A 24,861-nucleotide genomic window follows, 5' to 3' on the forward strand; every position below is an offset into this window, starting at 1 on the left:
CATGCAGTCGCAGACAAGAATATACGTTGGAGCTAAGACTCGCAGACGCAGATAAACCCTAAAAAATGTCAACTAATTTGGTTTTTCCGACACAACCAAACACCATCACCGTGGGGCGTTAGTCGCACTTAGTCGGAAGCCTTCTCATCTCAAGGTTATTTAGAAGTATATATAACGTCAACTGTAACTTGCGCACGAAATGTTGAATTTAAGGTAAGTCTTTTGTTACACATAAAAGCGCACATGTGCGTTACCCAACCAGGATAAACCCTAAGGCTTGTGTGCCTGGCTTGATTGTCTCGGCTAAACGCAGTTCCGCCAAAAACCTGATGAACTGACAGACAAGAAATAGACCCCAGCTTATATGTATACAAATGCAACCTAAAAAGAGAAACGTTGTTCCTTCAGAGAACACAACATAAAATACCGAACAACAATGCTGATCTTAAGCAGCGACAACAAATCGATAATACTGAGAGGAGAAATAACTAATTAACTACATACTTTGCCGTCGGTATTCTCACAAACGCGCCAGATATTTTTTTTATATTTCATTGTCTGAGAAGAACGTGGGGCTATCCTCTGCTTGTGTCTTATTGAAGAAAAGTGAAACACACTGATTGCCAGTTTTTTTACGCTTAATTCGCGCATATTCTCGAAACAGTAAATGTATCAACATGTCTTGGTGGGCGCAGTTTTGCTTTGAATGTTTTAAAGTTTAGGGAGAAGTGATTTTTAATGAGCGCACTCAAAATAAATGATCGTGAGCGGCAACTACGTTAACATGTTTCAGAGAGACGTAAATTACTTCCCCGTGTTGGGGGAACTTGGGGGTTATGTAGGTGAGATTATAAGCAATTTTACGAATGACTAGTACTTGTGTTCAATTTACCGTAAGTAGTTAGCCCGTACCTTAATATAGATTATAGCGAATAGTTTCCTAAGCCTATCGGGTTAATTACCGGGAACTTGTTATTACAACTGCAGTCCAATGCCCTTTTAACAAAGTTGAGGGGGCTCTCGAATTATTTCGTCAAATATAGAACTTCGGTAAATCGAGTGAAGAATTTCTTGGTGACGGAATTCGGTACATTCAAATAAATACTGTAGAGGCGTCCAGTAAGCTTATGCGCCGTCGTATTTGAGAAGTCCAAATGCCCCCAAAATAAAGTTCCGGCCCGCGCGTATGAAAAAAAAAACAGACAAATTGTTACCTGAACAAGAATGACACCCGGAGAACACAAACGTATGTCCCAACAAAGAAGTAGTTGATGTGATGTTTGCTTGCGTGCGCTTCGTAAGCAACGGCCGCACGGACTTCTTGTAAGTTTGTAGCGCTTCCATCTCGTCTTCCGTATCCTCGGGCACTCCGGTAAAAATCCGCCGAATTTCAAGGGCATTCCTCACCAGACGAGAACTATACACTTAACGAGGGCTAACGAACAACACAAAGCACACCCCGCCAAATCCGGATGCCGAAACCCAAATTGGAACAGCGAATTGGACCGATGTGGACGTGAGAATGAAACTTTTTTTTACCACTGGCAGCATCTGCTGAATTCATCTCAAAATTACAACTCCCGTTTTGCGCCGCGCAGTTTCGTAAAAGCGGGACAAAGGTGATCCGCGATGTCACCTTTGAAGCACCATGAATCAATTTTGAGGCGTTCTCTAGAAAATAGACCAAAATGAACACTTTTGTAGCTATTCTTTTTCAGAAAAAGTTCGTTAAATCGGGACAGACCAAGATATTGGTTTCGATTCAGCTATATGGGCGTCTGAAAGGACACCGGGATATCTTTATTAAATGGGGACTTTCGTTTAAATCTGGTTTCGAAAAATCGAGTTTTGACCGTACTTGACAAATATCTGCTTCAAGTGATATCAGAGTATTTAGAATATGCCGCCTCAGTTGGGGATATGAACCAAGCTCTCTATTTCCTGATGTTGGATACTGTCGGTATTGCCTGGTAATGTATTTTTGTTAGTTTTATTGTGGGTTTATTACCTGCTCTATTTTTTTAAAATCAACTCTCTATACAATAGTTATCTGATGAACGGTCAGTTAAACGAAAATAAATAAAACACAACTAGCAATCTAGTCTCACGCTTTTCTCCTCTCCTTGATACATATGTCTTTGGGCTATGAAAGCATAATGTTCCATTCCAGTAGTCGCTTACTTGTTCAGTGTAATGGTCCGAAAGAGAATGACAGTATAAAAATGTCGGCTTGTAATGGAAAACTGTAACTGAAGGACATGATTGTTTCATGCCGTAATCTGAGTTGGCTTACGCCCTTTTGTCACTCGCAATCGCAGGGACTACTTGGACTTCCTCACAGATGTCTACATGCTCCCTTCTTACCATGCCGCCAGCTATTTCGGTGGTTGCATCACTTTTTTCATCGTGCAGAAATACAAGAATGAGAAGATGGCGAAGGTAAGCAGCCTCATTTCGAACGTGTGCTGACGCCTCAGTCTGACAAAAATCATCGATAGTGTTGCGTGAATGTAAATAAATATACGTCGCTCAGAATGTACTAATGCAAACACCTTAAAACTACAATGGTTAAAATCCAGCGTCCATGGCACACAAATTATTGCCCACGTGTGGTACGCAAAATAGCCCAAGCGCGGCACAAAAAAATAAGGCCAACTACTAAAAACAAAAGAAATGGGTTAATTGCTGCCCGAACTGACGCCACCTTTCTCATGGAAGTTTCTCCAAACAACTACAGTAAATTAGGTAAATGTTGCGCTTAGGGATATTGGAACCAGCCTCCTTTTCCGGAATGTAAGGCGGACGCAAGACGCCTGGTCAACACAGCTCGATGATTTTCACCGATTAAATCTGAACCTTCTGCAGGGCTTCTGTCGCCCTTTGTCCCGTGTCCTACCGGCACCAGGGGCGACGGGAATAAAAATGACGCGCGTTGGGAGGCTGCGAGTATGGGTGGAACCTTGCCACCTGCGCTTTCTTTGTGGCCGCCACCGTCATGCCCTTTGGGGAGCGCGGCTCCCGTTTAGGATGCTTCGAAAGCAAAGAACGCGCAAACTTCTGGGAAGAAGCGACGTTGTTCGGGAGTGTTACTTCGCGGGCAGCGGGTTACGCTCGCAGAGCGTAAGCCCGGGCGGAGAGTTGTGAGCGCCGCGGCGCCTAATAGCCACCCTGAGTGTGGGTAACTTGCCTCTCCGGCGTGTACTACGCGTTCGCACTACACCTGCAAGAGGACGGGAATGTCGGAAATACGGTGGGGTGGTTCTTGACTCCACCATTGGGTTATTCGAGAAGTCTGGCTGACAACTCGAATTTGCTGCGCCGCATACAATGGGCGCGAGGGATTATGCTTCCTCGCCAAATGCCCAGCAGCAGACGGGGCTGGAATTTTTGAAGAAATCAAGAACAAGCGAGCCTCCGTGCTTCCTGCACGTAAAACGTTCTAGTCTAGGGCTTAACTAAGGGTCCATCGCTAAGGTAGGAATGCTAGAGCATAAGCCACTTAATCGATCGCCAAGGCAGCAAGGTGTTCTCATCCATTTTGTACCTAATTGTACGTACAGTTTTTGTTTGTGATCATATAGTCATCAGTATCTTCTCGTAGTCTGATTCTTCGCCAACACCACCGAGCTCCAAAAGCGAATGTTTCTTTCACCACCAGAACGAACCTGCAAACTTACTAACGAAGGTGCGTACTCCTCCATTCAACCCCGGAGTGCAGAAAAAGGACACGACAACTTCTTCAGCATTATAGCTTGTGTATGCGCTTCAGTTGGATTAAAATGCCTACACCACACTAATTACATGCGGGCAGAAACATGCGCTTTGGCATTTGTTCAAAAAATTGCGCACACGTGTTGGGCTGTTTAAGAAGTCTGAAATGTTTTTTGCTGGAACGTGCGAGTTATGGTTCCAACATGCGACACATGTTCCTCGGTAGCCAGTTCTGACGTTGTTCAATGCCAGCGCTTGTCAATTCCGGGGCCCCTCCCGCACTGGGCTTTCGACTCAGAAGCCGCACGTAATGCAGCCCCTTGCGCTCCCACTGCAGAACGCACGGGTGTTGCTGTGGACGGCCGTTGTGGGATGCTACGCAGCGTGCGTCATCTACCGCTTCGATTGGACACGCGGAGCAAAGCACAGCATCCTGGAGAACGTGCTGGTGGGCTTCTGGGATCGTATCATATGGACGAGCGGCCTCGCTGCTCTCACCTTCCTGTGTGCATCCCAACAGGGTGGTGAGCAGAACAGCTTTATATTTGTTTACTTTCTATGCACTTGTTTTTTGTTTATTCGTTTACGTATGCATTTATTGAACCAGCAGGGCCCGCCCATCTCAGGTTGGGCGCTGTACAACCAACAAACAATTTTCAAAACACTAGTTCCCAAACGAGGGCAATAACCGACACTAGCAAGAAGAGGCCTCTCTTGGAACACATCATTCGCGTGCTCTTCAACATGGCGAAAGGGTCATGACTAGAACAACTATTCAGCGGGTGGGGTGGTAAATGTCATAAAAAAAACTCCCCCCACCTCCCCGAAGGGGATCGTGCGGAAATGCGAATGCATTGGGTGCACCGATGAGTGCGCTGCGGCAAGCAGTAACGGAGAGAGGCGTGCGCTCCACTGCATTTATATACATTTTCCGAGCGCAGCGAGCGGAGAGAGGGTACGCGGAGAGGAGAGAGAGACCCGCGCAACACGCCCGCCCCGCGCGCGAGCTCTCTCTCCCACCGAGCTCCGCGATGCGAGCGCCCTCACACGCCCGAGCGCGCTCCTCCTCTCCACTCACTCTCCGCTCCTCCGCCAGAGCTCCGCGATGCGAGCGCCCTCACACGCCCGAGCGCGCTCCTCCTCTCCTCTTGCCCTCCGCTACTCCCGCCCGAGCTACCACCTGCTCCGGTTGCTAGGCGCGCCACAGCTGTTGCTACGGGCGAGGAGGAGCGCGAGGAGATAACACCTGCGGGCGCACGCCGACGGAGCACGACAACCCCCGACTAAGAAATGCATTCGCATTTACGACGACGACGACGACGAAGGCAGAACTACGAGGCGCGCGCTCACGTGCGCTCGCGCTGGAGGAATGCAGGCGCACGCCGGCCAACGGAGCAAGACAACCCCCGGCTAATAAATGCATTCGCATTTAAAACACTCGTAGATTCGCTCAGTGAATCGTATGAATGACCGCGTGTGAGAGTTATAAATTAGACAGGTTATATTCGCGACGACCGCTCGATGTCGCTTTGAATGACTGCCCAGGTACGGTGGTAAGTTGGTAACAACGCGAAATAGCGGACGCGTGCCCAAGCAAATTCTCGGGATGAAAACCAGGACACTTGGGATGGGTCAGCTCGCGATTGATGTCGGGAGATATACCACACCTCTCCCTGCAGGCCGACTTTTTTCTGCGCTGTATAGGGGCTCGTGTGTACGAGCTGTTCTTGGCGGATAGACCTTACATCGGCTCCGTCTTTAGCCCCTTGTTTCTTTGGAATATTAACACTTCACTCTCTAGAATGGTGCCACGAGGATCGATGTGTTGCAGGGATTCCTGGGATTGAATATCTGGGCATCGGAGTGCCCGCCGGTCAGCCACAACCCTCTGAAGGCGCGACCACGCCGCCAACCGCGCTAGGCCTACTTCTGCCTCGCGATTCCATCTCGCTCGCCTGAGCAGCAGCGGCGGCGTTGCACTCTACCGGCTGCGGCGCAGCGACTCCGCTGAATTCCCCAGCAGGGAAAATGTCGTCGAAGGGGAAGAGATGGACCCCGCTGTGTTTCAGAAGCCCGGGTGGGCTACCATCTCGCACAGGCAACAAGTCTTGCACGCCATTGAACAAGCCTCCACAAGGATTATGAATACCACAGGCTGAATTTGCACAGAACAACAAGACCGCCGGCACCCTCCGAAGCGCCAGCCACCTACTTCCCCACTTCCAGCCTCCGACATCAAAATTATCCTACGCCCACGCGGCGGACTAAGGTTTGTCGCACAAGCAACGCTAGCTCACGTCATCCAAGCTCAAGCTGGATTAGCCCCTATCCTGAGATGACCAGATAAGAATTAACCAGGTCGCCATCTACGTCATCATCAGTACCCCGTGAGAGGACCGAGCGAAAATGTACGCCAACTTTAGCTCCCTCACGCTCCGTGGACAGCAGCATGAAATTGCAGCCCATGGCTCGGCACCAGCCAACACCGTTGTCGGTGTAATCTTCAACATTGCCGAGGACGATAATCCAGAGGAGATCATGAACAGCATTTGCAGCTGCAACCCGGATCTTAAAATACTGTATGCCAAAACGTTGAACTCATCCGATATGGTTCGAATTCTATTCGACGGCATGAAAGTCCCGTATTGTATCCGCTACAGGGTTATTACCCATCGCTGCAAGCCGTTTCGGAAGAAGACAGAGGCCGGACAGAGACCAGATGTGTGCCCGAATTTGAACACTCAAGCTTGATCCCGCTGCTCCAGCTGCGGCACAGTGGACCCCGCTAAAGCATAGGCCTCTGTTCCCCAGTGAATCGTCTCTGAGGGCCTTCATCTCACTGGAACTGCGGATTGCCCTAAACGATTTCAACCGCGCAGACGGCAACCCCCATATGTCCAAATCGTGGCTGAAGGGCACAACACCACACCACCCCTGAAAAAAACCGCTGAATTACCGCGATCACTAGGCAAACGTCAGTGTCATCCACCCACTAGGCCAAAGACGCGGAACCCAAAACAACAACTGGTGCCGCCTCACTCTCTCACCGCCACCGGGACACCTCGTCAAAACCCGATATGAACTTCGGAAAACAGGAGAGCTACTCAGCGCCTCCCACCATGGCTCGTCGCACCCACTTCCCCCCCTAGTTCCCTCCCATGACAGAATTAACAAGCCTAAGGCTATTAGAGTGGAACTTACTATCCTTCGCCAGGAAAACGCAGTACTCAGGCTAGAAAACCGATCTCTGAAACAGCGAATTACTCCTGGCGTGGAAGAACCACAAAATAAGAAGTCAAGGAGTGCTGGGCACTCTGTCTAGGAGAAAAACTTTTGCCCCATATTTCACCCCTTTTGAAGCATTGGGTTACTCTTCCCAGGAGTGGTGCGTGGCCGTCAAAACGAGAGGCCAAATACTCCTCGTGAAATTTACTTGCGGCTTTCGAGGCGGAGTACTTGAACCTTGAATGGGAATTGCAATGCCATGTTTTTTTTTCCCTATATGTTCTGTTTTTCTCTGTTTCCTCTCTCTCTTTTCCAACACTCTTTTTTTCCATCTCTCTCTTTCTATCTTGCTACATGATGCAGCAATGTATTACTATTAAGGGGGCGCAGACCTTTGTCAAGCCGCGTACTGCAGGCTTTTTGTCTGCCCCCTGGCACTTGTATGAATTTGCAGTTGTCGAATAAAATTGATTGATTGATTGATTGATTGATTGATTGATTGATCCCCAAGGCAGCGTTCCGTCACTCTCTTTACGCGTGAATAAGCTCTATTGGCTGCGGGCGTCGTTACCCGCTACTGCCGGAGGGTATTTCTACTCTCTCTAGGAAAGCATCCCGTTACGCCCCAAGAGCCTTCTGCTATTCCCCGCGAGACAGCGTGTTTTCGCTCCGCCTGCTACTACCCCCCTCCCCACGATGGCACTGCAGACAGTTACAAGCAAACTGAAACGTACAAAATATTTTGAAACGTGGAAAACGAAAAACGAGCTCAGACTTTATTTTCCAAGAAAATATCACAACAATCGGTTCAGTTTGCAATTTGACACAAAAATCAATTTACTTGGAATTAAAACATCACAGCATGACAAACGGTACCTACTCACATCCACACAGAAGGATGTGTAGCTTCCATTTGGGACACATTAAAAAAATCACAAATAAAGATGCAGCAAAGAAACTGAAAACACTGAAACTACAAACGACAATAAAAACGACATTAACACCAACAAATAAAGAGGTACTGACATTAGCACGAAAAGCATCAGTAGAAATGCTGCGGTGGGAGAATATTTAACAGTATTAAAATAAAACACATAGTGAGTATATCAGTGAGTGACTCACACGGACTTATGCCAGCTCTTATTTAGGACATATTAAAAACACTTACAAATAAATTTTGCGAAACAGAAATCTGTGACTAGAACAATTCAGCTTGGATTACTATTAACATATTAAAAGATGTCATCAACACAAAGATAAAAAGACATCGACACAGAAACTCTGCAACAAATATATGTTGGTGGGACAATAGGAAACCGCAGGAAACATTGCCACTGGGTTTTTTAGTTGGTGGTGGTTCTCAAATAAGGTACGATCGTAAGATTTAAAAAAGGCATAACTTGGTACTAAAACAAACACTTTGAGCTGACTGTTTCATAATGCTGGTGGCGGCCTTCAGAACTGTACGGACCAAGGCACTGGGCTTGAGCCTAAGTAGCGTCTCCAGAAGCAAGAAGGTGCGCTTCGCCTTTGAAGCGTATTACACACTGAACAGCCAAAACACCGACAGCAGCACTAAGAACCGTTCACGATGTCCGAGGCTGTGAGGAGAAGTGTCTTGAATGTGCTACTCCTGCTGAAGCCTCGGGGATCTCTCTCTCTCTCTCTCTCAAAAAAAAATCTTCGGGCAAGAAGCGTCTTCTACTGGTTCCTGCATCGGCAGAAAGAGGGGGACAGCAAAGATAAGTTTAAAAAATTGACGAGGTTGAACAACGTTAAATAAAGTGTATTGGGTGATATAATTAGTTTTTGCGGCGAGAGCACGCAGTGAACCCGTATTGGAATGCAATACTGCTTGCCGCAGTCGCCAGTCTAGACGCGAATGTGCGGTGACCTTGCATGCAGTCACCCTTCTTGTGCCAGATGGCCAATGTCATGTCAGACAGGGTGCCCTACAGCTCTGTCTGCCTACGCACTGCGCGCCAAACCCATCCGTAATTTTACGTTTACGTGTCCGTAGCTACCATTGTTTACCCCTCTATTGTTCCCGGTATAAAAACATTGCACAAAATGTTAATACAGATAGCTCTTTGTGTAAGGTTATAACCCCTGATTAATTAGCATTGGATCTAGTCGTCGTCAACCGACTTCACCGTATGGCCCATTATTTCACAAGTTCAGTGAAGAAAAGTTGCTAGTGGGTACATAGTACGCTTTTCTTCATTCTCGAGTATGCTGCGTTGCGTATATGCTGCAGATTGTAACGTTTGATAAGAACCAATAGGCTCGTTATTGAGCGATCAGAACGTTCGAACATTAAAGGGGCGACTACACTAAGTGAAGGCAGCAAGCAACGCAAAAAAAAACTCCCCCCACCCCCCCGAAGGGGATCGTGCGGAAATGCGAATGCATTGGGTGCACCGATGAGTGCGCTGCGGCAAGCAGTAACGGAGAGAGGCGTGCGCTCCACTGCATTTATATACATTTTCCGAGCTCAGCGAGCGGAGAGAGGGTACGCGGAGAGGAGAGAGAGACCCGCGCAACACGCCCGCCCCGCGCGCGAGCTCTCTCTCCCACCGAGCTCCGCGATGCGAGCGCCCTCACACGCCCGAGCGCGCTCCTCCTCTCCACTCACTCTCCGCTACTCCGCCCGAGCTCCGCGATGCGAGCGCCCTCACACGCCGTAGAGCGCTCCTCCTCTCCCCTTGCCCTCCGCTACTCCCGCCCGAGCTACCACCTGCTCCTGTTGCTAGGCGCGCCACAGCTGTTGCTAGGCGCGAGGAGGAGCGCGGAGAGATAACACCTGCGGGCGCACGCCGACGGAGCACGACAACCCCCTACTAAGAAATCCATTCGCATTTACGACGACGACGACGACGAAGGCAGAACTACGAGGCGCGCGCTCACGTGCGCTCGCGCTGGAGGAATGCGGGCGCACGCCGGCCAACGGAGCAAGACAACCCACGGAAATAAATGCATTCCAATTTAAAACGTAGCGTAGTGGGTACAAGAAACATTGTGGGCGACAGCGACCAGCGAAAAAATACATGCATTGCCGCCAATGCCGTCCGTCGTCGTCGGTGCAGTTCGCTTGTGGGCAGTTTCTGGCCTGGAAAATGCCCACGTCGGCGACGGCCCGTCACCTGCCGCAGTCGCCGCTGCCGGCAGCCTTTGTAAGTCTTTTTCGCTTGCCTGTGTCGCCCACAATACCTGTTTTCTGTACCCATTGAGTTAGCGTTCTAGCGTCGCTCATCGCTCTAGACGCATGAAGTTATCCCTTAGCAGTGCGGAGCGTATGCCCGAAAAAGTCACGGTTCCGTCCACCGTGCGTTCAATCGAAACGAAAAAAACCTGTCTGGGCAGAATTCCAGTATACTGCTGTACACGCGGCGGTCACTAAAATTATCGCAATTTTAGTGACGGCCACGCGCTATACGCGCTCCTATCACTCAGCCTATTGTACACAATTCTTTGAAGCCGTGCAGCTAGTCAGCCACTGCACGGCAGCCACTCTAAGCCTAGCCGCCGAGCTAAAAGCACAGGATAGCGGTGCCACTATTCGCGCGACCGGGGTTCTTACCTGCGAAAACATTAAGCTAGCAAAAACATCCGGCTAAATTACCAAAACTTCCCAAAACAAAGGGCCTTAAATGGTGCAAGAATTGAGTCTTTTTGCACACGGGTACAAAAGCCGCCCTTCAAATCTACGCAATGGTTAAATTGAGTCACAAAAACGTTAGGGCTAACCGCTTGCGCGGAGTCAACTTAGATTGCAACTCTGCTTCATTAAATACGTAATACGAGGACACGCGGTTAACTAATGGCTTACCTCTACTTCTCGCCAGGGTTTCATCATCCGGTAGATACATCCAAGGTCGTAATAACAGCGACAGATCCCAAGCTTAAGGCGCGAAGCATGCGAAGGCCGCAAATGAACTCCGCCCAATTGCGCCGCCATCGCTACACAGTGCACATAGTTCCGGTATCGGCCTCCGTTCCGCCGCCGCTGTGATGTGCGTCTGAAAGAAAATCTATAGTTTCACGCACGCAGGCACGCACTAACGAACGAATAAGCGGCTTGCTCGTGTGATCGTGATCTAGCGCTGACGCACTGGCATGCAAGCAGCTAGCGAGCACGCGTCGTACTGTGTTCAAGCAAGAATGACGATAAGGGCAGGTCTGTTTGAAGCGTGTGTTTGAAAGTCCACTTCATGCATAGCACATTGTTTACAAAGCGCAGCCCTGTGTTCCGCGCTGGCGGGACATCACGGTCGGGCGCGATCAGTCGTCGCCCGCGCGGTCTTGGCGGGTGCAGCGCCTGTGTCGGTTTTCACCGTAGATACGAGATTGCGCGGCGGAAATTCCGCCGTGGTAGAACGCCGTATGTTCGTCGGGCTGAACTACGGAGACGCGCGCCATCCACCGCCGCGCCGGCGCTGGGATGCCCTCAGTGTGGCCAACTCCATGCCCATAATCAACGTCGGCGTTTATTTATTTATTTATTATCATACTCTCAAGGCCCGGAGGCATTACAGAGAGGAGTGGGTATTGTTACAAACAAATTCATTGACAATATTTTTAAAGTGAGTGGCGTCGGTGATAGCAGCGATGGAGACAGGGAGATGGTTCCAGTCAATCGTTGTTCCTGGTAAAAACGAATCAAAATGAACATTGGTGCGAGAGGCAGGAACTTCAACCTTGGAACGATGATCTGTGCGCGATGAAATGTATGATGGCGGGGACATTAGCTCGTTCCTGAGGGTCTCATTAGAATAATAAATCCTTTGAAAAAGACACAAGCGAAAGTATTTACGACGTAATTCTAGGTTCGGCAATCCAAGGGTTAGTTTCATCGCCGAAACACTTGCATGACGAGAATAATTACAAAGAATAAAACGAGCAGCTCAATTTTGGATTGATTCAAAAGTATTTTTGAGATATACAGCAGAAGGGTCAAAAATAGAGCATGCATATTCCAGCTTAGGCCTCACTAAGGATTTGTACGAAAGCAACTTGACAGCTGGAGTTTCCGATGAAAAATTACGCTGCAAGAAACCGAGCATGCGGCTGGCATTACTGTAAATGTAATTTATATGCGTGTTCCAGGTGAGGTTATGAGAAATGTAAATACCAAGATACTTGTAGGAGGAGACACTTTCTATAGCTACATTGTTAATGCTGTGCTTAGGAGGAGCAATATTCTTCAACGCACGAGAAACACGCAATGCCTTGTACTTATTAATGTTAAGCTTAATTTGTGATTTAGAGCACCAGGATGTTACTATGCCAATATCTGATTGAAGAGCATTGCAGTCACCAGGATTGGAAATACCTCGATACAGAACACAGTCATCAGCGAAGAGCTTAATTGACGAGTTAATTTGGCCCTTGAGATCGTTAATGTAAAATAAAAACAATAGAGATCATAGGACAGACCCCTGAGGTACTCCAGAGGTTACACGAGCAGTAGAAGAGTAACATTCTTTAGCAAAAATAAACAGTGAACGATTGGACAAAAAACCCTTAATCCAGGAAAGTACATTGGGATCGATGTTTAGCTTGCTTAATTTAGCCAGAAGAATTGTGTGTGAAACAGTATCGAACGCTTTGGCGAAATCTAAAAAAATACAGTCTACAATAATGTTAGCGTCCATCGCTTGAAATAAATCATTTGTGAAAGACAAAAGCTGGGTATCACAGGAAAAGTGTTTCCTAAATCCATGTTGGTGCGGGGTAAAAAATAAGTTTGACTTAAGAAATGAAACCAGGTGTGAATAAATTATGTGCTCCATTAATTTGCAGGGGACGCTAGTTAAGGATATAGGCCTATAATTGAGCGGAGAGAAACAACTACCAGATTTGTGTACGGGAATAACCATTCCTGCCTTCCAATCACTTGGCAGAGCGCCGGTTTGAAGTGACTGAGCAAAGATTTCACGCAAGATCACAGATGAATAAGCAATGGTGCCCTTAAGAAATTTAGAGTTGATACCGTCAACACCAGAGCATGCAGATACTTTTGAATTTAGTATCAACTTCAGAACGCCATCAAGATCAATGAAAATCGGCGACATTGAAATGTAAGGTACATCAGGAAAAACAGCACTGGCGCAAGGCGCATAATCAGAAAATACAGAGATGAACGCATCATTCAATACTTCACAACAAACGATGCGACCGACAGGTTCATTGTTAGAATCACAGAGTTCGATGGCACTCGATTTTTTACCGTTGACCACACTCCAAAATTTCTGAGGGCTATCTTTTAAAAGAGAAGGCAGCGTTTGCTTATAAAATGTTTTCTTATATTCAGCTACAGCAACCTTGTAGCTGCTCAAAGCTGCTTTGTAGGCATTCCAACGCTCCACACCTCCAGAGTGTTTCGCAGATCGGAAAAGCCGCTTCTTTTTGTTCAGTAAACGCTTAAGATACGAGTTAAACCAGGGTGCGCGAGAATCGGAGTAAATACGTTTCTGTGGTATGTATTGGTTAATCAGGGAGGTAGCTTTTTCTTTGAATAATGACCAGTTTTCTTCGACTGTTCGGGAGTGAAAACTTGGAATGTAGTCAGCGATGAACAATTCGAATTCGTTATTAATTGCGTCAAAGTCTGCTCTTCTGTAGTCACGAATTACTTTGGACGAGGTAAGGGACGGCAAGTTTAAATTCAAATCACACTGTATAGTACAATGGTCACTAATACCGGGTAGATAAGTCATAGGAGAAACAAATTCCGGAGATGTAGTGAGGATTAAATCTAAGACATTCGCGGACTGCGCCGAATATCGAGCTGGCTTAAGAACAAGCTGGTGCAGGTTGAAATCAAGACAAAGGCTTACAAATGCAAAATATTCCGAGGAGCCTGCTTGGGTTGTAGGGGGATCGCTCTGCCAGTTAATGCCCGGAAAATTGAAGTCCCCGAGGAGTATTAGCGGCATGGATGGAAACCTTACTGTCAGATTGTTTATAACGTCGTGCAGCTCTGAACAAAATATGTTAGGCGAGGAAGGCGCTCTGTAGACAACGCAAACTATTAAGTTTTTTTGCAGAAAGCCTATGCGTGCTCACACTAGCTCTAGTGGTGACGTGAGCTGGATGGAAGAAGATACCAAAGAATGCCGAACAGCGATAAGTACACCACCACCAGATCGCACATCACGGTCATGTCGATAGAAACGGTAAGCAGCCTCGCACTCTAGAATTTCACGGTCAATAATTTTGCTAGAAAGCCAAGTTTCTGTTAAGACAACAATGTCGGCACTGCACGTGTCGACTACGGAAGATAAAGCATCGCGCTTGTTGACGACGCTGCGAATATTTGTATACAGGAGTGAAATATTTTTTTGGCCGCCGGACCATGACTCCGCTATGCTGGTGAATTGCTAAGGCCATCAGAGGGCCCACTTACGACACCATTCATTGCACGAGGCTCACTTGTCTGGATTTCGCAAACCCGATCGGTTACCGCGCAGTACATGTACGTTTTTTTGCCTATCAGCAAATGGTTGAGCCGTAGCAAATATTTCTGTCCGCTAGCCTTTCCAAATTCGATCAACTTTTTATGCGACAAGCACGTGGCACGGCAGAAATCTTCGCTAACGGAGACGCCAGTACCTTTAAATTTTTTGCGCTCAGCAAAGACCTTCTGTTTATGCTTAGAGGACGAGACTTTTACCATTATAGGTCGATGTTTGTTTACTGTGAAGGAACCTAGTCTGTGGGCTCGGGAAATTGCTTCGTCGGTTAAGGTTAGCTGAAGTAGATTGGAAAGGCAGTCTCGAATTTTAGTTTCAGACTCAGACCAATTCTCAGATGGCAGCAGGTTAGGAATTCCGTAGAATATAAGATTTTCCCTTCTAGACGGGTCTTCCAGCTCGTCCAGCCGAGAATCTATAGCCGTAGTTCGGTCTCGTACTGCTTCATCAACAACGCTTGGTAGATCATCAGCGATCTGATTTGCTTCGTATGATTCCACCAGGGATTCAACGGTTGCGAGCCTACTTGCTAAGTTGGAGGCGAAAAGCAAAAACGCCCGTGTGTTCGCGATTTCGGCGCACCATAAAGATCCCCAGGAGGTCAAAATTAATCCGGAGCCCTCCACTACGGTGCGCCTCATCGTCTGGGTTGCGTCGGCGCGTTAAACCCTGCAATCGATCGATACTTGCTAAGTTGGAAATTTTTTCCTCTAGTTTTTGCTGATTAGCTCGAACCTCGGACAGCATCCCCATTAGCTCGGTATGGCGTGCGTCGGTTTTAGCAGATAAGACGGCAATTGCAGCAAGAATATCTTCTTCAGGACCAGGGTTAAGCTCCACTTCCGCGGCTAACATAAGTGATTTCACAACGTCCACGCACTCCGATGGGTCACCAAGAATGACCAGTGGGCTTGGAAAGAGCAGCAGCCAAATATTGCTGGATCGCTTAGCGTGCAAGGAAGCGTGTTTACCAACCTGCACGATGAACAAGAAAGGGTTTTGAAGCGACTGCATGGCTGCCGCTTCATCCAGCCCACTGAAGTGGCCCGAGGAAAGTGTCGCTCTTAAGTACATCCAGCAGACTCGTGTCGTAGGCGATGAGGATGCCAAGCCAAAGCGGGGCACGATGTACGCCATGTGGAAGGTGGGATCAGTACTGTTCCCGCCGCTGACGTAACAAGGCGACGAAGGCTCGATGATAACTTCGTAGGGGTAATCCAAGTGCTGCCACGTGCCGAGAAGCGCCAGTATCTGCACGATGAACAAGAAAGGGTTTTGAAGCGACTGCATGGCTGCCGCTTCATCCAGCCCACTCCAGCCCACGCCGCTTCATTCAGTAAACAGATCCAGTGAAGGAGCTTCCCGCTTCGGTTGTGCGTTGTTTTACGATCCTGCGTTACTCGGGGGCGTTTCATCTCCTGAAATATGCGTTTCCAGTTCTCAAATGCGCTACAGGCAGTAAATAAAAAAAGAAACCGAGCGCCCCCGGGAAGATTCAAACCAGAGGCTCCCAGACCATGGAACTGGTGATCTACCTCCATTCCACCTCACAACAGGGCGCGTTAGTGCAAAATCGGGCATGTCAAGCTTGCCTGTGAACACAGACGACTGGCTGCTTCTATTTTGCTGTATTGGAGATTGATTTGATTGATTGTAGGGTTCAATGCGCCGACGCAACGCCGGCGATGAGGCGCGCCGTAGTGGAGGGCTCCGGATTAATTTTGACCACCTGGGCATCTTTAACGTGCGCTGAAATCTCGTACACACGGGCGTTTTCGCTTTTTGCCTCCCTCAGAACAGAGTGTATTTGAGATGCCCTCTCAGTGATATCGCCTGCTTCGCACGCGCTGGTCTTGCAGACGGGCCATTTGTTGCTGTTTATACAAGTTATGTAGCCGAATTTCCTTTATTTCACCTAGTAAAAACAATCGTACACCCAGCGTCAATATAAGCCGGGGCACGCGAGCGCGTGGTAAAATGCATCGCCGCGACATCTGACGTTGCACCTCTGGTGTCGAGGCATCGATGTGCGCGTGCGCGTCCAACCACGCTCGCTAGCCTGTCTTTTCCTTCGCTTCTAACGGCAGCGCTGATCACATTCAGAGCTTGGCGCCAGGGGTCACTTTCTTTGCTCAACACGTCTTGCTCGTACAAGCTTCAGCGGCCGAGGGCGAGGGTGAAGTTGCGTTGCTCGCCCTGCCATGCTGTGACAGATAACTAATCTTGCCCGTTTCGCGGTGACAAAATTGTGCCCCACATATGCTCTCCCACATCGGTATTTCTAACAGCGGCGCTGTTATTGGGCTGGGCTTGACGGCAGCCTGTCCTTGTATCGTTTTACTCTCCCTCCGGAGTTCTCAGCAATGCGTTTGTGTTTACAGGTAAAGCCGAATTTATGAAGACCGGCGGAAGCTTGGTCTTTGTAAGCTGGCCCTCCCACACTGCCTGTTGCGCAGCGAAGCATGGAAATCTACGGAGGGAGTATGATTAAAGACAACGGCTTTAACTCATGTGTTATTAAATGAAACCAAAACCCATTTGTATGAAAATTTGCTGATAAGACGATCTATACCGCTGTGCCAAGTTTCGTTTACTTGTCGTAATTAGGTAGTGAAGTTGTAAATGTTGGACAATTAGTTTCTTTGCATTATAACGCAATCTACGGATAGAGATTGCCATGTATTGGAGAAAAAGGTTGTAACTACGGCTCCGCGCTGGTTCAGCAGAAATCAATCCCAATCGGTGGAACGAGTTTAAAATATTTTTTTCGTAAAACATGCCATTGGTTTTTAACTAAAATGAGCACACCAAAACAGGATACGACCTGAAGCGAGAAATAATTCCCTTTATGAAGGTGTCATGAGACTTCAGCTCGCACACGTTCTGAAACAATTATAGAAGGGGAAGAAGAGATCGGCGTGGTCGTGGGTTTGACAAAAAATTAACAAAAATGAACGCCGGTATTCTACAGCAGCTAAAAATCAAAGCACCGCTCAAGGCCAGCAATGAAAAAGCATCTGTAAAGTATGGTGCTGTGCTCCTTCCCATTATTCAACTTCATTAGTAGGAGAAGTAGCAGCTTGCGGAAATGATCTCGCTCATCCTTTTTGGCATTGACTCGTAAGGCGAAAACCCAAACTCCTGGTTTGCGCGAAGGCTTTGCCATTGTTCCGGAATCGCGATCCATAGCGCGTCCGCTAAGCCCCCTGACAAGTCGCTTCTGGGCAAGCGCGACTTAATGATCCCCCACACATTCTCTATGGGATTCGTATCCGCACCGTTCGGAGGCCACTGTAGAGTGCGTAAGCCCAGATCCTCCTCCAGGTTGGTCACCCGATGTGCTATGTCACTGATATCTGCTGAACCAGCGCGGAGCCGTAGTTACTACCCTTTTCTCCAATACATGGCAATCTCTATCCGTAGATTGCTTTATAATGCAAACAAACTAATTGTCCAACATTTACAACTTCACTACCTAATTACGACAAGTAAACGAAACTTGGCACTGCGGTATAGATCGTCTTATCAGCAAATTTTCATACAAATGGTTTTTGGTTACTTTTAATAACACATGAGTTAAAGCCGTTGTCTTTAATCATACTCCCTCCGTAGATTTCCATGCTTCGCTGCGCAACAGGCAGTGTGGGAGCGCCAGCTTACAAAGACCAAGCTTCCGCCGGTCTTCATAAATTCGGCTTTACCTGTAAACACAAACGCATTGCTGAGAACTCCGGAGGGAGAGTAAAACGATACAAGGACAGGCTGCCGTCAAGCCCAGCCCAATAACAGCGCCGCTGTTAGAAATACCGATGTGGGAGAGCATATGTGGGGCACAATTTTGTCACCGCGAAACGGGCAAGATTAGTTATCTGTCACAGCATGGCAGGGCGAGCAACGCAACTTCACCCTCGCCCTCGGCCGCTGAAGCTTGTACGAGCAAGACGTGTTGAGCAAAGAAAGTGACCCCTGGCGCCACGCTCTGAATGTGATCAGCGCTGCGTTAGAAGCGAAGGAAAAGACAGGCTAGCGAGCGTGGTTGGACGTGCACGCGCACATCGATGCCTCGACACCAGAGGTGCAACGTCAGATGTCGCGGCGATGCATTTTGCCACGCCCTCGCGTGCCCCGGCTTATATTCACGCAGGGTGTACATGCCTATCTCGGCGACACAAGCCAGGGTAGTTGGGTTGGGACCGTGTTTCGCTTGTAATTTGAGCTATCAGAAGAGTGCGGACTTCACTTCTTGCAGCACCATTTTCCTCAATCAATCTGAGATTTACAATCCGTTTTTTTTAGCTCGAGTAAGCGCGGGCGAAGACTACGTCTACAAAATTCTTCCAAAGCGGCCGTCTGCAGCGGCCCGTAGATTGGTTGCTTCGGTTTGCCGCTCGCCGACGCTCCGCCGCCGACGAACTTTTCTGACACAGCTAGATCGGCGCACGGCCGGACCACAGAACAGGGAGGATTTTAGAGAAGCAAAGGTCTAGCTTTGCCTGTAGTGCCAGAAAAATCGTAGCGGCGGCGTCGTGAACTACCGTGGGAGCCCGCTTGGTGCCGCTGAAACAAGGCTTTGTAAACATGGCGGATGCTTTTTGCACAGGCCGCTTGAGCTCCTTAATAACATGGCTGCTCTCGCACGGCAGCGCGGCAGCCGCCGGCTCGCTGCTCCTGCTGGCTGGCACGCTGGCCGCGTGTTTACTTGCGCCGCGCTAGTGAAGTGATCTTACGCCAGGTGACCAGATGGCCTCGACTGGCACAGACCAGCAGCAAGTGAGAACAAATCGTTTATTGACATCCGCAAGTTTACAGGGGCCAGGACATCATTTCATTTCGATCGCTGCAATTGTACGTCGCTTTCATGACATTTTTTTTTTGCCATAACAACTCGTTCACTTGCGCTAAGATTTCGAACGAAGGGCACACAACCAGCACTCAGTCGACGATGAAAGGCGGCGGTATACAGCGAGCGTCATCAGTTCGCACGTGCGATGTGCCCACCTTCCGCATCCATCACATTGGAGAGCGGCGACGTTGTCATACACAACCTTTTCGCAGCGGCTGCAAGTAGGACGTGACGACGTGCGCTTGGGGCCGGGATTCATCGCAATGTCTCCAGCGAGCAAGAGGCACAACGTGACTGTCGGGCGGCCAGGAAGGGGTGCGCACATGTGGCGACATACCTTGGGGCGATGCTTCAGCGAGGTGGTGGGAACCAACTCCGTGCACAGCGCGCGAGACAGACTTGTAGTGGCGAGCACGCTCAGACGGGCGCATCCGTCGTGAGGAGCAACACGTATGTTTGGCGAGGTCTGGACCGAGGCGAGTCCGTAAAACGAAGAGTGATGCCAATAGCAAGAGGAGTCGCAGCCTGGCTATAGGCCTAGATGCGCCATCACAACAAGTCGATGCGGCGGTACAGCGGCCCCGCTAACACGGGCTCCAACAGGCTCACGCGGGTCGCTGAGCCTTCCCGGTGGCACGTATCACACTTACTGCATGTTCACAGCGCAGAAATACTCAAGAAAACTAGATTTGACAAGACCACAGAGAATAAGTTAACCGCAATCCAGCTTGGCTTTGTGGTTGCGAATTCACAAGCGAGGTGGTGCACCAGTCGGCTGTTCGCAAAAAGTTGCGTACATTTTGCTCAACTGATGTTTGATGCGGAACTTGTTAATAATCTTTTTAAACAACACATTGTAAGCGAACTTTGTTGGCTCTCTGAGTCACGGAATGAATGTTTGCTATTCTCTACCAAAAGTAACCTCTCGGTTGCGCCGTCTGGTGGACTTGATTTTGAAAACTGCCGCTGTAGGTTAGTGTCGATTTTTACGCCGCCTATAGGGAAACCAAGGAACGTCCAAGCTTGAGAGGCCTGGCCGGACTGGAGGAACGTGCGCGCTCACCGCTCCTCCAGTCCGGCCGTTATCGGCGGCGGACGACGTTTTTTAAGTGCGATGCACTTTATAAGCGACCCCAAACCATCCACCGCCGGCGGCGGCGGCGTCCGCAGCCCTGCTCTCCCTAGCAACGGCGCAGAGCGGAGAGGAGCGTCGGTAGCAACGGCGCAATGACGTCACTCACCACGTGACGCCACGCCCTCACCGCTCCCTCGCGGCGCGGCGGTGTGCGCCGCGCGCATCCCTCTCCTCACCCGCGCCGTGACGTCACGCACCACCTCCTCTCCCGGCAGCTGCCGTGCGCCGCTGCGCGCGTTCCCCTCCCCCTTCGCTCGCTCCTCCTCTCTCCTCGCAGGCTGCAGCTGCGCGCGCACCCCTCTCTCTCGCGCGCCCGCCTTCTCTCTCAGCCACCTGGCTCGGCGCGCTCAGCGCGGCGTACCCCCCTTTATATGCAGCGATAAACCGCCAGACCTCCGTGGGTCGGCTCGCGCGCGCTCTCTCGCTACAGTCTCCTGCTCGCTCTGCTCCAGTTTAGACCGTTCGCTGGCTGGGCGCCTCTCAAGGCGATGTCAGAATTACTACGCCGTGTACTCTCGGCGCAAGAAATGCATTCGCACTTCCTCACGATTCCCTTCTAGGAGGTGGGAGCAATTTTTCCCGCCGCCGGGCGTTGTTCGTCGTCTTTTCGTCGCATATTCGATTCATGTATTCTGGTCTTTACGCACGCATGCATGTTAGGCATGCACGGTGGCGCGCGCAACGTGAGTCGAAATTTCCGGCAGCTCCGCTGAAATCGGCCCGCGTATTCTTTCCTTCGTGGTGCGCATTTTTTTGTAATGCATACTCTGCCAAGTTTTTAAATGTCGATAACTAAGCCATGAGAGAGGAAAAACAAAAGAGAGAAGGAAAACCAAATCGAGACAAGCGTTTTTTTAGTTTTGTTAAGCTTGTTCCATTCATGCCACTAACGCTGCGAACAATCGTTATAATATTTATATTCTTGCATGTTTAGGATGCGCGGCGTTAGTAATCGGGGCTTTTTACACAACTGCTATATATAATATATACGTGTGCAAATAAATCATCGCTGATGAGTTGGTGTGCGTAAAGGGTAGGAGTGCATCTCCATGCTTACTCCGGCACTGGACAAGAATGAAATTGCAATTTTACTCTTCGTGCTGGAGAGAGGAGACGATGAGGCTTACTCTTCACTGGTGCGGGAGCGCAACTGGGACTGCACTCCGCCGCGCACGAGAAGAGTACGCGGTCAATTTTGCTCTTCCACCTCATAGGGAGCGAATATTGCATCCAACTCCCCGCAGCTTTCGAGGGGAGTGCGCCAACGTGCACAGGAGTACAATGACTGCTGGACACTTCAACTACTCCCCCGATTTCTTAGAGGGCAGCATCTCCCGACCCCCCCCCCCCCCCCCCCCCAAGTGTAAGGCAGCTTCAGTCGACTCCCAGCCTGCTCCGGCCCTATTGAACGGAGAGGAGCCGGTAGGAAAGCGCATTGCCGCTATCGAAAACTCGCGTAAGCAGGCGCTACTTGAGCAAAAAGCACAATACTCCAACTTTGTATCAAGCTCTCCAAGGCAATATCTCCGCACTTCAGGCTAACATTGAGGAATTACGAAATACACAGTTTTATGCGAGAAATTTTCGCCTACATCAATGCTTCCACAGCCCCTCCCGCGGTGAACCAGCCCCTTATGGCCCAGGTATGAGTACAAAAAAGAGCTACTCCGAGCCTGGCTATGGAATTGCAGAGGGTACCGCAGGAAATGTCCCAATCGGCAGATCCTCATTCAGTCTATCGATTTCCCCCTGTAGTTAGTGTCTTACAGGAAACAGGCACTGTGTTAAACTTCCGGGTCACAAGGCGTTTCATTGTGTAACCAATCCCAAAACGGCCGTCTTGGTGCGACGCATTGTCCCAGCTCCAAGATCTCAATTCGATGGCGTTGGTATTTCACACGATCTTGTCGTCCTATTTCCCCCTAAACGAGATGCACTTAGGTTATACATACTTAACTCTTTCACGACGGCGCCATAGGCGATCGGAAGCCGGCGTCCGATGATTTTAAATCTCCCGCAAAATCTGAAACCCGCGCTCCACAGACAACTATCGCCATCTGGTGTGTTCATTGGCAACGTCTCTTTCAATTTCGGTTTCGTTTGTTTATGTGTCTCGTGTGGTGGCGGCGTAGCAAGAGTAATTTGAACCGAAGGGGGAGGGGGGGAGGAGGAAAAATGGCGTTCGGTTCGCGCCGCGCTCCGCACAGTCGGACTGCTGTAGCAAGCACTTCGGCTGCTCCTGCTGTCGATTTTTCTGATTCCAGCAGCAGTGAGGGATCAAGCAATGATGTGGGATCTTCAGACTTCAGTTAGGAAGACGAAGCTCCGGTTCAGGTGCCTCGAACTTCAACAAGCGCTGGCAGGTAATTTCGTTGTGACTCCGCGCTGTATTTATAAACAAAACGTGCTTCTTATCTGACTACTGCGGTTTTGATTTTGTGTTTAGGGTCTCGAGAACGTACGGGCGGGATATTTTGCCAAATGCAGCGCGCCGTATCGCGCTATCACCTTCAAGATAACCTTGCGCTCGTGTCAGATTAGCGCTGCAGGGTTCAGGTGCGATGCTTGTCGAGAGCACTCGATTTTTTTTTCTTGTTTTTTACCACCGAACTGATAAGGATTTTGTGCGAGGTCACAAAAGAGTATACCGTAATTACCTGATTCTAACGCGCACCCAATTTTCCTGACAAAAAACCGAAAAAACTTGCACCTCCGATTGTAACGCGCATGGAACTGTGTGAGCAAGAAAATCAAATGCGATAGAAACGGGTGCTTTATTTCCCGAAGTAATCTCACTCCTCGTCGCTCTCCGCTGACCACAAGATCTCGTCCTCGGTGCCGTCAAGCACGTTCGCGATGCCACACTTCTGAACGAACGTTCAACGATGGTCGATGGGATCGTGGCCCACGCCTCACACGCCCATCCCGCGAGCTTCTCCAGAGGCGCACGCTTCAGCCGACCGCTCGTTTTGAACACGTGAGAGCCGCTGCTGCCATTGCTGTTATCAAGCGCGCAAGTGGAATGATCTGACTATTTGTATGAACTCCGATGGAAAAGCCTAGGCGCCTATGCTTCCTGAGAGCGAAAAATTGTTGCTAAAAGCTTCAGCGCCATCTTGACATGGCGATGGTGATGGGTGGGACGAAATTTTCGCTGTTTCGGTTTCGGTTTCGTATCCGATTCTAACGCGCATGTGATTTTTCGACCTATTTTTCCAGAAAAAAAGTGCGCGTTAGAATCAGGTAAGTACGGTACTTGGATGCACATTTTACATAGACTCACTCACCTTTGAGTGCCCTCGCGGCGTGGCACAGCCGTCAGTTGCGCTAGGTTGACGGGCCCGCAAAAATCCAAAACTTGGTGTAGACTGTTTATTTATATATTGAATCATAGCCAAGGAACGTAGGAACAATTTGTATATCTTAAAATACCTGAAATAAGTTTTAGTCTCGGTAAAAGTGCCGATTTGTGTTTTTAGTATACCTTTCTTGGGGGCTTTTTTCTGATTACTTGACAAATAAACTGTAAGTAATTGTACTTTTAACAAAACTGATGCTTTGTGTTTGGAAGAGCAATCTATAAGCTACAATTTCATGCATAGCAAGATTACGTGTGCCCAGTAGCTCAAGAGAAAAAAAACGTTTTGTGGAAGCACTTAAAATCGGCCGTTTTTCCGCCGTAACGAAAGAGTTAACATATATAGCAGTCCTTAGGATACTGGGCACAAATTTAGTCATTTATTTTCTCTCGTGAACCAGGCAGCTCAGAATTACGTGCTGATCATAGCCGGGGACTTCAATGACCCTGGCACTGATTGGGGATACTCTCATTGTACAAAGAATGGTCGCATGCTATGTTAACAAACACAAGCACAGAGGCTTTTCATTGAGTCAGATTCGTCGATACTATCCAGAATTAGCCATAACGCCCAAAAAGCGTCGTCCCCAGACCTCACGCTCACTCACAAAATCAAGCGCTGCTGTTTGACCTGCACCAACCATTCGCTGGGCAGAGATTGCCTAATTATTCAGACGGATATCTTCCTCGACGCCACCATTTGGCCGCGACCCAGACAAACCTATTTTACTAATTGGGATGAATTCTACAATGTCTGTGCTAATAAATCCTCGCAAGAAGTTACCACCACCACCGACAACTTCGAGGACTGGATAGATGCCCGACTTGTAAGCGCTCGCTTAGAACCGGAAATTCCTTCGGATGTACTCAATTCCCGGCTACACCACATGTGGGAAGAATCGAAACGCGTACAACGCCGTTGGGGCAACAAGCACAACTCCAAACTCCGTCTGAAGCCACCTAAGTTAACACTAGATAAGTTAATAGAGTCCATAGAAAACCAGTCAGTCGAATTGGCGCGAGATCAATGGGGTCAGATCTGTGATCAGATGAAGGAAAATTTCAGCATCAAACGGACATGGTCACTTCCCAGACACCTTCTAGACCCCGAACG

At 49.0% G+C, this 24,861-nt stretch overlaps 2 protein-coding genes across 2 annotated transcripts in view; one reads left to right on the plus strand and one right to left on the minus strand.

Annotated features, from left to right (window-relative positions):
• LOC144166258 (nose resistant to fluoxetine protein 6-like) overlaps positions 1 to 24,861 on the plus strand; it is a 315,613-nt gene that overhangs the window by 267,871 nt on the left and 22,881 nt on the right. The window contains exons 12-13 of the mRNA XM_077695828.1: positions 2,319 to 2,439; positions 4,049 to 4,235. Of these exons, the coding sequence (XP_077551954.1) occupies positions 2,319 to 2,439; positions 4,049 to 4,235 (308 nt within the window). The remainder of the gene's footprint in view (positions 1 to 2,318; positions 2,440 to 4,048; positions 4,236 to 24,861) is intronic.
• LOC144174022 (uncharacterized) lies at positions 14,303 to 15,437 on the minus strand. Its single transcript, XM_077702427.1, has 2 exons — positions 15,098 to 15,437; positions 14,303 to 14,940 (listed from the first exon to the last, which is right to left on the minus strand). Exons 1-2 carry the CDS (start codon positions 15,423 to 15,425, stop codon positions 14,303 to 14,305), a joined length of 966 nt encoding a protein of 321 aa, XP_077558553.1. The 5' UTR covers positions 15,426 to 15,437.

Source organism: Haemaphysalis longicornis, unplaced genomic scaffold (assembly GCF_048455015.1).
Source record: "Haemaphysalis longicornis isolate Haplotype H1 unplaced genomic scaffold, Haemaphysalis longicornis Haplotype H1 scaffold_1, whole genome shotgun sequence".
Taxonomy (NCBI): domain Eukaryota; kingdom Metazoa; phylum Arthropoda; class Arachnida; order Ixodida; family Ixodidae; genus Haemaphysalis; species Haemaphysalis longicornis.

Bases quoted from the DNA above. Each gene is read 5' to 3' on its own strand.
- LOC144174022 (XM_077702427.1), bottom strand. From the start codon at position 15,425: ATGCAGTCGCTTCAAAACCCTTTCTTGTTCATCGTGCAGGTTGGTAAA. The intron at 14,941-15,097 runs GTATCGATCGAT...CCTCCAACTTAG, and splicing joins AAAAATTTCCAACTTAGCAA to CAAGTAGGCTCGCAACCGTT.